We start from the raw sequence: 12535 nt of genomic DNA on the forward strand, positions 1-12535 counted from the left end.
GTGTTCCTTGTATACAGCATATTGTTGGATTTTGTTTCCTAATCCACTGTGCCAGTCTATTTCTCTTAATTGGTGAATTGAGTCCATTTACATTGATGGTGAGAATTGAGATGTATTGATTTACGGTTGCCATGTTATTTATCTGTTGTCGTTTATTCCTTTTTCTCCTGTGTTTAATTGCTTGCTCTATTTAGTTGGTGGCTTCTGATCTCATTCACGGAGTTCTGATCATTTTCATCCCTCTCTAGAACATCTTTCAGTAGCCTGTGTATGATTGGCTTTGTCATCATGAAATTCTTTAGCTGTTCTTTGTCATGAAAGTACTTCACTTCTCCATCAAACTTGAAAGAGAGTTTTGCAGGGTATAGTAGTCTGGGCTGGAATTTGTTTTCATAGAGGGCTTGAAGTTCTCTGCTCCATGCTCTTCTTGCCTTCGTGGTTTGTGAAGAGAAGTCGGCCATAATTCTGATGGGTTTTCCTTTGAATGTGATCTGCTTCTTTTCTCTAGTGGCTTTCAGTAAATTATTCTTGTGCAAATTTTCTAGGATCTTGACTATTACATGTCTTGGTGTGTTTTTCATTGAGTTGAGGTTCCTTGGCGTTCTGTATGCTTTGGTTACCTGAATGTCAGATTGTTTCCTCATATTTGGGAAGTTTTCTGCTACTACTTCTGTCCATATTTTTTTGATGTCGTTTGTATTGACTTCCTCTTTTCACTGATGCCTATTAGTCTCACATTGTTCATCTTTGCATCATCTTGCAGGTGATGGATTATTATTTCCTGCATCCTCGTTGTTTTTAAGAGATCATTTCTTACCTTTTTACTAGCTGCACCAGCTTCTTCAAGATCTGAAACTGTGTCTTCACTTTCACTGAAACGGTTTTGCAAGCTTTTGATTGAGATTTTAATTTCCTGTATATCTCTTTGACTCTGCTTCATGCGATCTATTTCTTTCCTGTATTGCTCATTCAAGGAATCCATCATTTTTCTAATCTACTCTATTTTTTTTAATCAATGTCTTCCTTCTCCTCTATTTTTTCTTATCAATGTCTTCCTTATCAATGCCATCCTTTTTTTTTATCATTGCACTTTTACTGCAGTGTTTTTTTCAGACTGGGTTTCCTCCCTATGTTTCTGTAGTTGCTTCTTTACTTCAGATGCTATGAGTTCTGAGAATTCTTTTTTTTATTTCAGGAAAGAATTGTGCTATGAGTTCCTCTATAACTTTCTGCTGTTTCTTAATTACTATCGATGCTCTTAATTCATGCATTTGAGCTGAGCTAGTGTCCTCTGCACTTGTTCTGGGTGGGCATTGGGTTTCCTCCATATGTTTCTGCATTTGATTCTTTATTGTAGATGCTATTAATTCAGGGATTTGTTTTTTTAATTTTGATCTGAGTTCCTCTATACCTTTCTGCAGCTTTTTCTTTATTTCAGAAGCCATTGATATATTGCTTTTCAGCTGTGTGATTCCCAATTTGTTCTGTGTAAGTGTCTTCTGCACTTGTTATGGGTGGGCTGGTTTCTGATGTTGCGTTTTGTTTCTTCTCATCATTTTGTGTAACACTGTCTTCTGACCTTTGTTGTAGATCTTCATTGTAGTTATAACCTTAGCATGTACTGAAGTTCAGGTGCCGATCTACAATGCTTGGATTTATCCAGCTGTACGTGGCTTGGGTCTGGCTGCTGTGCTCAACTCCTTCCTGCTGCTGCCCTTGGGGGTGAACCTGTTGTGCCCCTCTGGCACGATTTTCTGCTCCTGGACTAGCTGGGTGGTTGTATCCTCTACACTCTCTGCAGGGATTGCAGCTGCAGGGTTACACCCCAGGCATGTATGCCAGGCCTGAGCTGAGCCTGGAGGGGACAAGGTGAAGTAGGGGGAGAGGCAGCTTTCCCACACACTCACTGGGTCTGGGCTAGGACTGGGTCTGGGGGTTCCCGAATAGTGGCAGAAATTCCTACTCAGCGGGTGGGGTGGGGCAGGTGCTGCGGAGTGGTGGGGGGGCGTCCCAAGTGGGTGGAAGGAGGTCTCACCCACGCTGCGACTGGGATGGGACCAGTAGTGGGTCCTGCTGGCGCAGGGTAGCTGGAAGCTTTTCCACACACTCCTGGAAAGCAAATTTTTTATCTGCTGTCATCTTCAGTGTGGTGAAGGTAATTGTTTTCTTGTCCTTCCCTCCCAAAACACAGGCACTGACTATGTCAGAAAAGTGAAGAATCTTCCTTGGATTATATATAAATTTGAACATCTCAATATTAAGTCATATTTTTAGTCTTTCAATGTTGATGAAATTATAAAATTATATTTGTGAGAAATCAGCTTATAGGGGTAGAAAGTCAAATGAACTTTGATGTCAGCACTTGTGAGTATGTACTTAGTGAAGTCCTGTTTGCGAAGAATGTGCTGGGCCCTCCCATGCTGACAAGGTAGGAGACTGAGCAAGGGAAACAAGATTTGTTGCAGTGTTTGCATCATCACTACAGATATATGATCACTGCAGCTTCCTGACCTAGTAATCTAGCTCCTAATAGCTCTTGGAAGAGCAGACTACAGAATACAGAAATGTTGAATATTCTGGGTATCACACACATCACACATTATTTCTCAGTGCTATGTGGTAGGTGCATTAGATAGAGAAAATAGTTTTTATCCCACTTCCCCATTCTTCTGCTTCACTGTGCTTAACCATATGACCCACCAATGCTGTAATCTGAACCACAGATGTAGTCGGCTTCATCCGCAGGACTGATGTTGGAGATGGTCAAGTAGCGGTCAGTCCCAGAGCTGGAGCCCGAGAAGCGGTCAGGAATTCCATTCCCCTTATTGAAGGTACCATCACTCCTAACCCACATCACATACTGAGGAGCCTTCCCTGGGTACTGCTGGAACCATGCAATGCCATAGGTTTTGTATTCGCTGTTCAGGGAGCAGGTGAGCTTGGCTGAGGCCCCGAGGGAGGCAGATGCAGAGGGTGACTGAGTCAGCACAAGCTGAGACAGAGACCCTGAAAATACAGAAGTGCATTATGTCACGGAGAAAGGAGATGAGAAGAGAATACTATAAGAATGAGTCTGAAAGACAGATTCAATAAGATGAAGAATTGATATACTGTTCTGACCTCTACAGTGAAGGATGACAAGGAGGACGAGTGGGGTCAAGGCCATGGTGCAGACACAGAGATGTGCTGAAGCATGTGCACTGCAGGACTCTCTTATACACCCTCAGTCCCAAGAGGAGACAGAGTTCTCTGTATGCAAATTAGTTTTTCTTACCCTAGGCCTATTGACTACCACTGCCTGTGTGTTGTTTCTGGGAGGGAGGCAGAAGCTACATTGAGCTTGGACTGAAATTTATGGGACACTGCGAGAACTCAGCAGGTGGCCCAAAGGATCCTCTGTCAAGACCAGGATGCAAGTGTGTGTTTTCCTATTTGAGATCCCCACAGATCCACAGAAGCAGGAATACAGTGTTTCCCGATGGGCTGGTTCAAGTCCATTTTGTCTGTGAGCAGAAGACTGACGGCTCCTGCTCCGACCATGACCTTAGCTACTTCCTGCCTGTGCTCTCAGACAGAGTGAAGCCTCTGCTCAGGGCAGCACCCTGCCTAGTCTTGAACTGGCTTTCTACTTGAGCCTTGTCTTTGGGAGCAGCCTAATCTTTCAAGACTTCTCTAGCAAGGTGTGCCTCTTATGAAGCATCTACTTGGAATAGCAGTTAAAATAGATCTCAACAGAGTTTGTAAAGTAACGTTACTCTCATGCTACACCTGATACCAGCCCATCTGCTATTAATCTTTTCTTCCTCCTTGTTTTCTGAAGAGTTTGGCCCATATGATAATATAGGTAAGTATTTAGGAGGATAAATTAGAATACTGTGTGGTTCACTGGATTCATTAGAAATAGGGATAACTCAAGAAAATGAACAGAAAGGTTACTATAGTGGTCAGGTTTCCTATCACTAGGAGATAACACCTAATGCTTGTTAAATAAAGGTGAGCTTTATTTTGAGTCAAAGATTCAGAGTTTCCAACTCGTGGGCAGCTTGCTTTAAGGCAGAACTGTCACTGCACAGGAGAGGAATGCTGTTCACTCCACAGTGGCTGGAAGGGGAGCACAGCGGAGATCACCAGAAAGGATGGGCCTGGAGCAAGGTTTGGTCCACAGGTCACATCTCCTAGACCCACCCAGATTCCTCTAAAGGTGGCCTTTACTACTCTGCCCCCAGGGAACATTCTTTTTTTTTTTTCTCCAGGTTTTACATTTATTAAAGGTAGGGAAAGAAATCTGCTCTGCAGAGCAAATGTGGGTCAATTAAAAGTTAGAAAAGTATTCACTCTGTAGGGTGAGGGCGACCCCTGTGGAGGAGAAGGCCCAGTGTGGCCAGGAGCTAGGGCTGCCATCTTGCATGTCTCCCACTTCTGGAGCTGACATCAGGAAACCCCGTTGATCAAACACCTGCTTGACTTCTCCTGAGAATTTGATAGCACTTTGTGTGCATGTGTCCCAGCTCTGTGGTGACAGATCCCGCTGACCTGCTCACCGGCTCACCACACCCTGATCTCTGCCTCACTGAGGGCTCTTTGACTCCTCTAGGCCATGCTGGAAATGCCATGGTGACTGGACTGATGCTACAACTTACCTTTTAGCCGAGTGAAGGGATCTATTTCATGATTAGTCTATGCTGTATCTCAGGTTGTGCTTCTGCCTCAGTGTGATACCTCTAAACTCCAAGACCTATGATAGGAGATTGGGATAATAGGGAGTGCACCAGTGCTGGTGTTGTCTGACTGGAACTGTGTGGTGATAATCTGCTTTTAAATAACTCCTAAAATGAATTCGCCAGGGAGATGGCTTGGCAGCATACGTGCCTGCCAGGGAATATTCCCAGTCTGGTCAATTTGGCAATTTAGATTGTCATACGTGTTAAAATCAAAGACACCCCCTTGGGACATTCAGGAAAGGAAGGGATTAGAAAGGTTCATAAAGAGGAATGAGGGGGGATAGTAACTGCAAAGAAAGAATCTCAGGATGTATTCCCGACAGAGTGATTAGAATATACACTTTACATGTTTTATGTCAGGTACCATGTGTATTATGCCAGTGATCTCAGCGCTGGGGAACCTGAGGCAGGAGGATCACTACGAGTCTGAGCTGTGTGGTAAGAACCTGTATTAACAAATTATAATAATAAAAAATTAATAAAAAAATAATTGTTAATTTGCATAACACTTAAGAGTTAATAATCTTAAAGCAGGTATATGGTTGTGTAGTCTAAAACAGAAAATTTCTTCATTTAATACTTTCTATATAATCGGTCATAAAATTTTAAAATTGAAGTGAAATGTCATTGTAATTATGGATATATTAGAGGATTATGTTAAAGAAATCCATGAAAGTGCAGCAATGTCACAATACTGCGGAGCATGGTGGTACTTACTGTAATGAAGCGTCTGAGCAGGGTGAAGGATAAAGACTGAATGCTTGAGGAGTACTTGGGTAACTTAGTGAGGCCCTGTCTCAAAATAATAAATGCAAAGAACTGAGCTCTGGGCCAGTGGTAGAATAACCCTGCGTCCTACTTCTAATATTGCAAAAAGAAAAATAATCATGTTATTAAGTGATCATGACAGTGAGTGTTTGGCTTATCCTATGATTACAATAAGAAAATATCAGAATCGTGGTGGGCAGTAACCACAGAAATACATCGTCCCACACAGTTCTGGGGCCAGTCATCCAGTACCCACAGGCGGGCTATGTTCCTAGTGCTTCATCCCGGAGAGTCTTTCCTTCCCTCTTCCTGGGCCTTCGGTGTGTACAGATGTTGGTGCTCCTTGGTCTACACAGAACAAGCCTGCTCTGTGCCCCCATTTTCACACGATGCTCTCTCTCTCTGCATCCCTATCGTCTCAGAGCATCTGCTGTGCAGACTCCTAACATACGTATTAATTTCTTTACTCTGGTCTGGCAATCTAAGCCAAAAATTTGATGACAGCAGTAAGTAACATAACAAACACTATCAATTTCATATTCTTATCTTGAAATTGTGTATGATTTTTATTGTTTTTTGTTGTTTTATTTTTGTCTTTGTTCTTGCTTTTACTTTTCATTTTTCTCTTTAAAATACTTTTAAGAAGTATGTATAAATAAATGAATTGCTATATTCTAATATCCACTCCTTTTACTCCTATGTGAGCTGGCACTATGTTTTAAATAGAACATATTATGTAGTATTCCAGATTGGTATCTCATCGTAACTTTTCTAATGAGACATTTTTACCATACAACATTAGAAAAAGTGGTTTCTTTCCAAATTTTCATAGATTGTAGTACTTCAAAAGTGGTATGCAATGACTCTGTACTAAAATGGAACCTGAGCAACCAATGCATCCCCACCTAAATGGTGGTTGGTTGCTTTTCTTGTCTATTAGATCACACAGACAACATTGCGAAAGATGTTTCTACATACAGGAAATATGTTGATTTCACTCTTTCCATCTAAACCACAATCAATTTCATGTTAGTAGGGTCAAGCAACTGAATTCTGTATCTGAAGAAAATTCTTCCTATGCAACAATTCATGCATATCTTTCTCTTTCTGATTCAAACATGAAGAAGAACCAATCCAGACACTTTCCTACACCTTTCTCTTCATGGACAGTCAACAGGATCCTGTGAGATGGTTCACTCTCCAGGCACCTGGTCTCTTTGTACTCAGGCAGAGCCAGACCTAGATTTATGTGTCAATTCCCTGTCCGCTTTCCTTGTGTTGTGCAGCACTGCTGTATAGCAAAGGATAGCACTGAGCTGCATCCCGAGTCTGGATCAGCAGAGGGGTCAAGCCCACATTGCCATAGAGGGAACCTGAGGAGCTGACAGGTCACTAGGACTGCCTAGGGCCTGTGTCAGAAACCATTTCTGTGGATGTTTGGCCTGCTTCTGCGGGAACAAGTATGGGACACGATCAACAGTGATTCCTGCAAAGCAGCAGCCACAGATGAAAATGATTGACACACAGGATTGTTGTAGGATTCAGGATCACAATAGGCCAAGAAACGGACCCCAAAATAAAAATCAACATACACCAGGGATGAGAAAGGCCGACAGAAGAGTTGCTCTCCAGGCAGATGTGTGAAATCTGCACGAATGTGGGCAGAGAGTGAGGCGAGATGGAAGGAGGAGCAGACACCGGTAGGCAATAACATGGGCTTTCCAAGTATTTCTGTGCAGCTGCAGTGGTTGCTGCCAAGAGGATGATCCTTTTATGGACCCTTAATTCTTTTTTTTTTTTTTTTTTTTCAGAACCAGGGATTGAACTCAGGCCCTTGTCCTTTCCAGGGAAGCGCTTATTCCAATGAGCCATTTCCCCGGCCCTGGACCCTTAATTCTTATTGCCATTTTTTTTTGTTTCTTGTAGAAACATGATTTTTCTTTTTTAGCAACAACATCAGCACCATCAGTTGCAGGGTTGGGAGTTCAGGGTCTTGCTCCGCTGTCAGGGAGGCTGGGTGTTGTGAGCTCTGCCTTTTCCCATGAGAGGAAGCACCTGCTGTAACCTCTAACTCAAAGAGCACAAACAAGGTCATTAACTGTGAGTTCTGTGAGTCTGGTTTAGGCTTTGCTAATCCTTGAGAAGGCTCAGAGTGCCCCCTAGTGTGTTTTCATAACTACTTGTAGTTTAATCTCTAGTTGTGTGAAGTATCTTCTTCTGTAGTATCTGACTTTTCAATTCATTTTTTAATGTTTGTTTCATGATAAAATGATTCAATAATAATAGCAGTTGAGACACTTTCATAGTCTTGGGAAATCGCCTAAAATGGAACTCTGACTAGAAGTCATAGACAAAACAGACTATGACTTACATGGAAGGGGAAAACAAAAGAACAAAATTTTTTTTGAGTTGACATAGAGAAATTAGTGTTACAAATGAAAAAACTTGCATCTATCTTAAAGATAAAAATAGATTATAGTTGAACAGGAAGTAGTGAGAAGTTCAACTGATTCTCCAAGTTATCTCTTTCATTGTTTTGAAATTTTTATAGGATAAATATTTCCTACTTGAAGTTCACAGAGTTTGATATTTTATATCTTGAAAAGCATAAAAATACTTAAAAATACATTAGAAACAATACAAACCTTCACTAAAAATAGGATTTCAACAATGATTGTTATATTACATAATGTTGACTTCAAATCAGTTGTTTAGATAATCATATATAAGCATGCAAATTTGGTAAAAATATTATAAGAAATTAAATACGAGAAGAAAATAATGTAAGAACTAGTCCTTTCAAAAGATCATCAACATTCAGCAGTACAATTTTCCAAGCCATTTTCCATCCCTACATAAATGTATCTTATTCCCTTCCCTCTTTCTTTTGTCCATTTCCTCATCACAGTTGTTCCTTCTCTTTGAAGGGAATCTATGCCTTTCTTAGCATCTACTATAGCTTTTGGATTTTATTTACTCTTTCAGGGTTTTGCACTAGCAAGACAATGTGATGTTTGCAGATGCGAGTCTGATTTATTTCACTTAAAATTTGCTCATTTTTTATCATCGGTATCTTATGGCTGTTGTTTAAAAATCTGGACCACAGGACTTCAGAACCTGAGCACTTCAGTCGTGGTGTCTGGGGATGCTCTCTCCTCATTCAACTTGCCATTTTCCCAGTGCTTGGCAGGACGACTTTGAAACATTTTTCTAGGGATTTGAAGAGTGAAAAATTCAGTCCACGGGTGTTAATGATCTGAGATGGTATCACATTTCTATTCTTTAGTTTTGTCTATTAAATGTCCACCAGACTTTTTCAGGACAAATGGCATATACATCCTTTCAGTGCATTTAGATTTAGATTTTGGATTCAGTCAATTTTTTTAAAACTATGAACTATCATTGATTGCAAGATGAATTTTTATTCCAGAGATTAAAATGGGAAAGTGCCTTACAATGAATGAATGAATGAATTAATTAATTATTTTTTGGTTCCTCGAATGCCTTCAGGGCACTTTTGGCCAGCGGGAGAGTTGTGAGGTTCGAACTCCAGCAACCTGAGGCTGACAGCTTTGTTGAAGCAGCCACTTAAAGGACTGAGCTAGGGCCAGGCCCCCTAGAATTAATTTATATAAATAAAAATACATATGCACAGAATATTACCAATTATAAGTATATATTCAAATACACATTGGCTCTGGAGTTCAGGGTTGAGGCGGGCGTGGTGCATGGTGATAAGAAGTTACAAAGCAACAAATGAACTTTAGTTCCTCTTTGCATGAACTAAAGAGGATAAAAGTCAACTCTGAGCAGCTAAGGATAAAGAAGTGATAAGATATGTGTAGAATAATGCCTGCTTTAGGGATCTGCAGTGAGATTTAGGCCAGAAAACCCAGTCACATTCTTCAGTAAGAGGTAGAGTTCACGAATGGGTCTCACTCATTCTTTATCTTAGTAGTTGAAGATACTGCCCAGGCTGGAAGTTGAAGGAAACGTACTCTGAGTGAGGATGGTTTACTTCCCTCCAACAAAAATAAACTCGAGTTAGTCTCACACTCAAGTTCAAGATTACTGTTAATAAGTTGTTTCTGTTTCTTCTTCAACACTGGGGATGAGACACTGGACCTTGTGGGTGCTAGCCAAGCACTTTACCTCGATTCAGTCAATTTTTATTAGACACGAGTCACTTGAGATGTGCATTCCATCTGTTGAAAGTGTCATGTACTTTCAGGTCTCTCTCAACCTCTATCTTAATCTTTCCCTTGTAATGTGTGGCATAGTGAAGATTATGACTTTAGGACAGAACTGTGTCTGATCTGAAGTGACTGTCAGAACTGAAGGAAAAGTGTTTGCTGTTATCCCATCTGGGATGTAGACATCTTCTAAAACAACACTGGCTATGAAGGGGTTTCTAAACAAGTCATTCGGGTCAGCAGCAAAGGGCTTCACCTTGGACCAGTGTGCACCACTTCACTTCCTCTGTTTGCACTGTGCTGATGGCTCCTCTGCTCCTGAACACTTGGACGCTCACACTCAGTCTTTGGCTGGTTCCCTAAGCCTTGTTGGCCCATTTCACAGATGAAGAAGGAATTACTTGTGCACAGATGATGAATGGAATTTATCATGTTCTTATCCTCTTTATAAGCAGGATGGTCATGGTATATGTTAGGGCAGACTCCATGCTCAGAAGAGCTCCTTGCTGCTGGGCTGCTCCATGCACTCCGACATGAAGAGCCAGAAAAGATTGGCTTTATTTTTTTTAAAGAAGTAAATGCTACTGCCATATCCTTTTACTTTGTTTTAAAAATCACTGTAGCATAAAACAAAATTTAGAGGCCACCACAGGTTATTTCCTTTTACTGAGAGTCTATCAATAATTTTTGGTATTTGCAAAAAATACCAAATAGTGGCATGGTGTTCCACTGCATCTAATTCCAAATATAGTTAGTGCAGATAGAAGGAATTGATACATTTCAAAGGTATCATAGTCTATGTCTCAGGGCATGCTGGGGTTTTTGTGCCACTTCTCTTTGCATGGGTGTCACTGTGAGAAGCATTGTTGTGCCAGATGGCACAGTAGTAGTCGGCTTCATCCTCAGGCTGCAGCCCAGAAATATGCAAAACTCCTGCATTGGCTGAGGAATCTTTGGAGCCAGAGAAGCGGCTGGGGATGTCAGAACCCTGGTATTTATCTGAGTCAGAGTAGTAGTGTAGTAGAAACCTGGGAGGGCTCCCTAGCTTCTGCTGGAACCAGACCATCCGTTTACCACCAACACTGATGCCACTTCTCAAGGTGCAAGGAAGTCTGGCAGATGCTCCAGGAGATGCAGACAGGGAGGGTTCCTGAGTCAGCACTGCCTGAGACAGGGAAACTGCAAATACAGACCATGGTGTAGCAGGGACCAGTGACTTCTATAGTTGGGGTAGAATCACAGCAGAGGACATCTAATGAGGTTGTGAAATTGCCCCCTGTCTGCAAGGCCTGTTCTTACCTGAGCAGTGAGAGAGGAACAAGAGGAGGAGAAGAGTCCAGGTCATGGTGGAAGCAGCCCCCTGATCCCAACAGTGGCTTCAGCTGTGCCAGGCCTCCTTTTCTTGCCTGGCCCCTGTGGGAAGAGCAATTCATGCAAATGTGTTTCAATTTTCTCTGCCCAGCCCCTCCAAGAGGCCTGGTGCTGGAGCTCAACTCACATTGAAAACTGAGAAGAAGGAAATTTGTTTTCTCTGTGCAAGTCCTGCAGGAAGCATCTGCTGAGAAAAGACCAAACCCTTGCCCAGAGTGGTCTGCAAGGCCACGAATAGCACAGCAGCTTAGTCTGGCAGTGAAAACTGGATCCAGCGCTCTGGTCAGGCCCTTTGTGTGACCAGTCCTTTCCATAATACTGTGCTGGACCACAGTGCAGTTCTTCCACAGTGTCCCTGCTGGTCACAATACACACATCTGCCCAAAGTTTGGAGATCAGAAATTGCATCACATCTATACCATTCACCTAAGTATAATCTGAATTCAGTTTTTGTGATACAATACACTCTATGATTAACATTGATTCTCAGCCCTAGGAGTGTTTTGATATGTTTAGCATACATGAAAGTGACATAAAATCCTGTTTCTTTGTTAATAAATGATTGTCCTATGAAAATATTTTTATATTCTGTCCATTTAAACTAATGAACAATTTCAAGCTTCTCTCACATAAACTGTTTTGTGTTTGTCTTGTGCTCTTTAGAGCATTTTTTTTTTTTTTGCTTTAGTATTTGATAAAGTGAAGGAAGCATCGAAGAATAAAAAGTTTGCAATTGCTGTCTTTCACAAGTATCAAGTCCACAACTGTGCATACATTCTCTGATAATCTACCTGTGCCAGTATAGAAATGTCTCACCTGTGGATTGTAAGCTCACCGCATTCATTTTTTCCACAAGATTTCTTTTTAGGGTTCTTTATGGAACTGTGGGTTGAGGATTTCAATGTTAGAATCAGGAGTGTTTTTCCGGAATAGTTGAAAGCATCCTGCCAGAGTGGTATGTGTGCATTCACGTTTATAGCAGCACCACTTGTGCTGCATCTTGGAAATAATCCAAATGTGCATCACCTGAGGAATGGATGTAAAAGACGCAGTGTTCTTATACAATGGGGCACTACTCAGCTATAAAGAAAGACATACTTGAGGCTGTTATAGACAAATGGATACACCTGGAGATCATATAAATAAGCGAAATAAATGAGATCTGCATGTGGAAACGTATTGCATCCCTAGTACAAAAAACTGAAAGAATATACAATATCCAAAAATACAATTGACATTATGAAAAGAAAAATAATACACCAAAGGAAAGAACAACTGGAATGAGGGAAAGGAGAAAAGACAGAAGAACGTATATATCTATATATCTATATATCTATATATTACTGATTGCTGTTGGTTTACTGAAAGAAACAGTTAATGCTCATTCATTTATTTTTTGCAAAGTTTTCATGCTTATAAATGGTAATCTGAAGAGCTACTTTGTAGACAACCATATACAATATAGCAATCATTGTTGATTTC

The 12535-nt window shown here is 41.1% G+C and overlaps 1 gene segment (V, D, J or C); it reads right to left on the reverse strand.

Moving 5' to 3' along the window:
* Window positions 1-2683: 2683 nt before the first annotated feature.
* Window positions 2684-10748, reverse strand: LOC111818085. The segment is given in 2 exon segments: window positions 2684-3006; window positions 10535-10748. Coding segments are annotated over 2 exon segments (537 nt in total).
* Window positions 10749-12535: the final 1787 nt, after the last annotated feature.

This window comes from Octodon degus, unplaced genomic scaffold (assembly GCF_000260255.1).
Source record: "Octodon degus isolate 3935 unplaced genomic scaffold, OctDeg1.0 scaffold00079, whole genome shotgun sequence".
Taxonomy (NCBI): Eukaryota; Metazoa; Chordata; class Mammalia; order Rodentia; family Octodontidae; genus Octodon; species Octodon degus.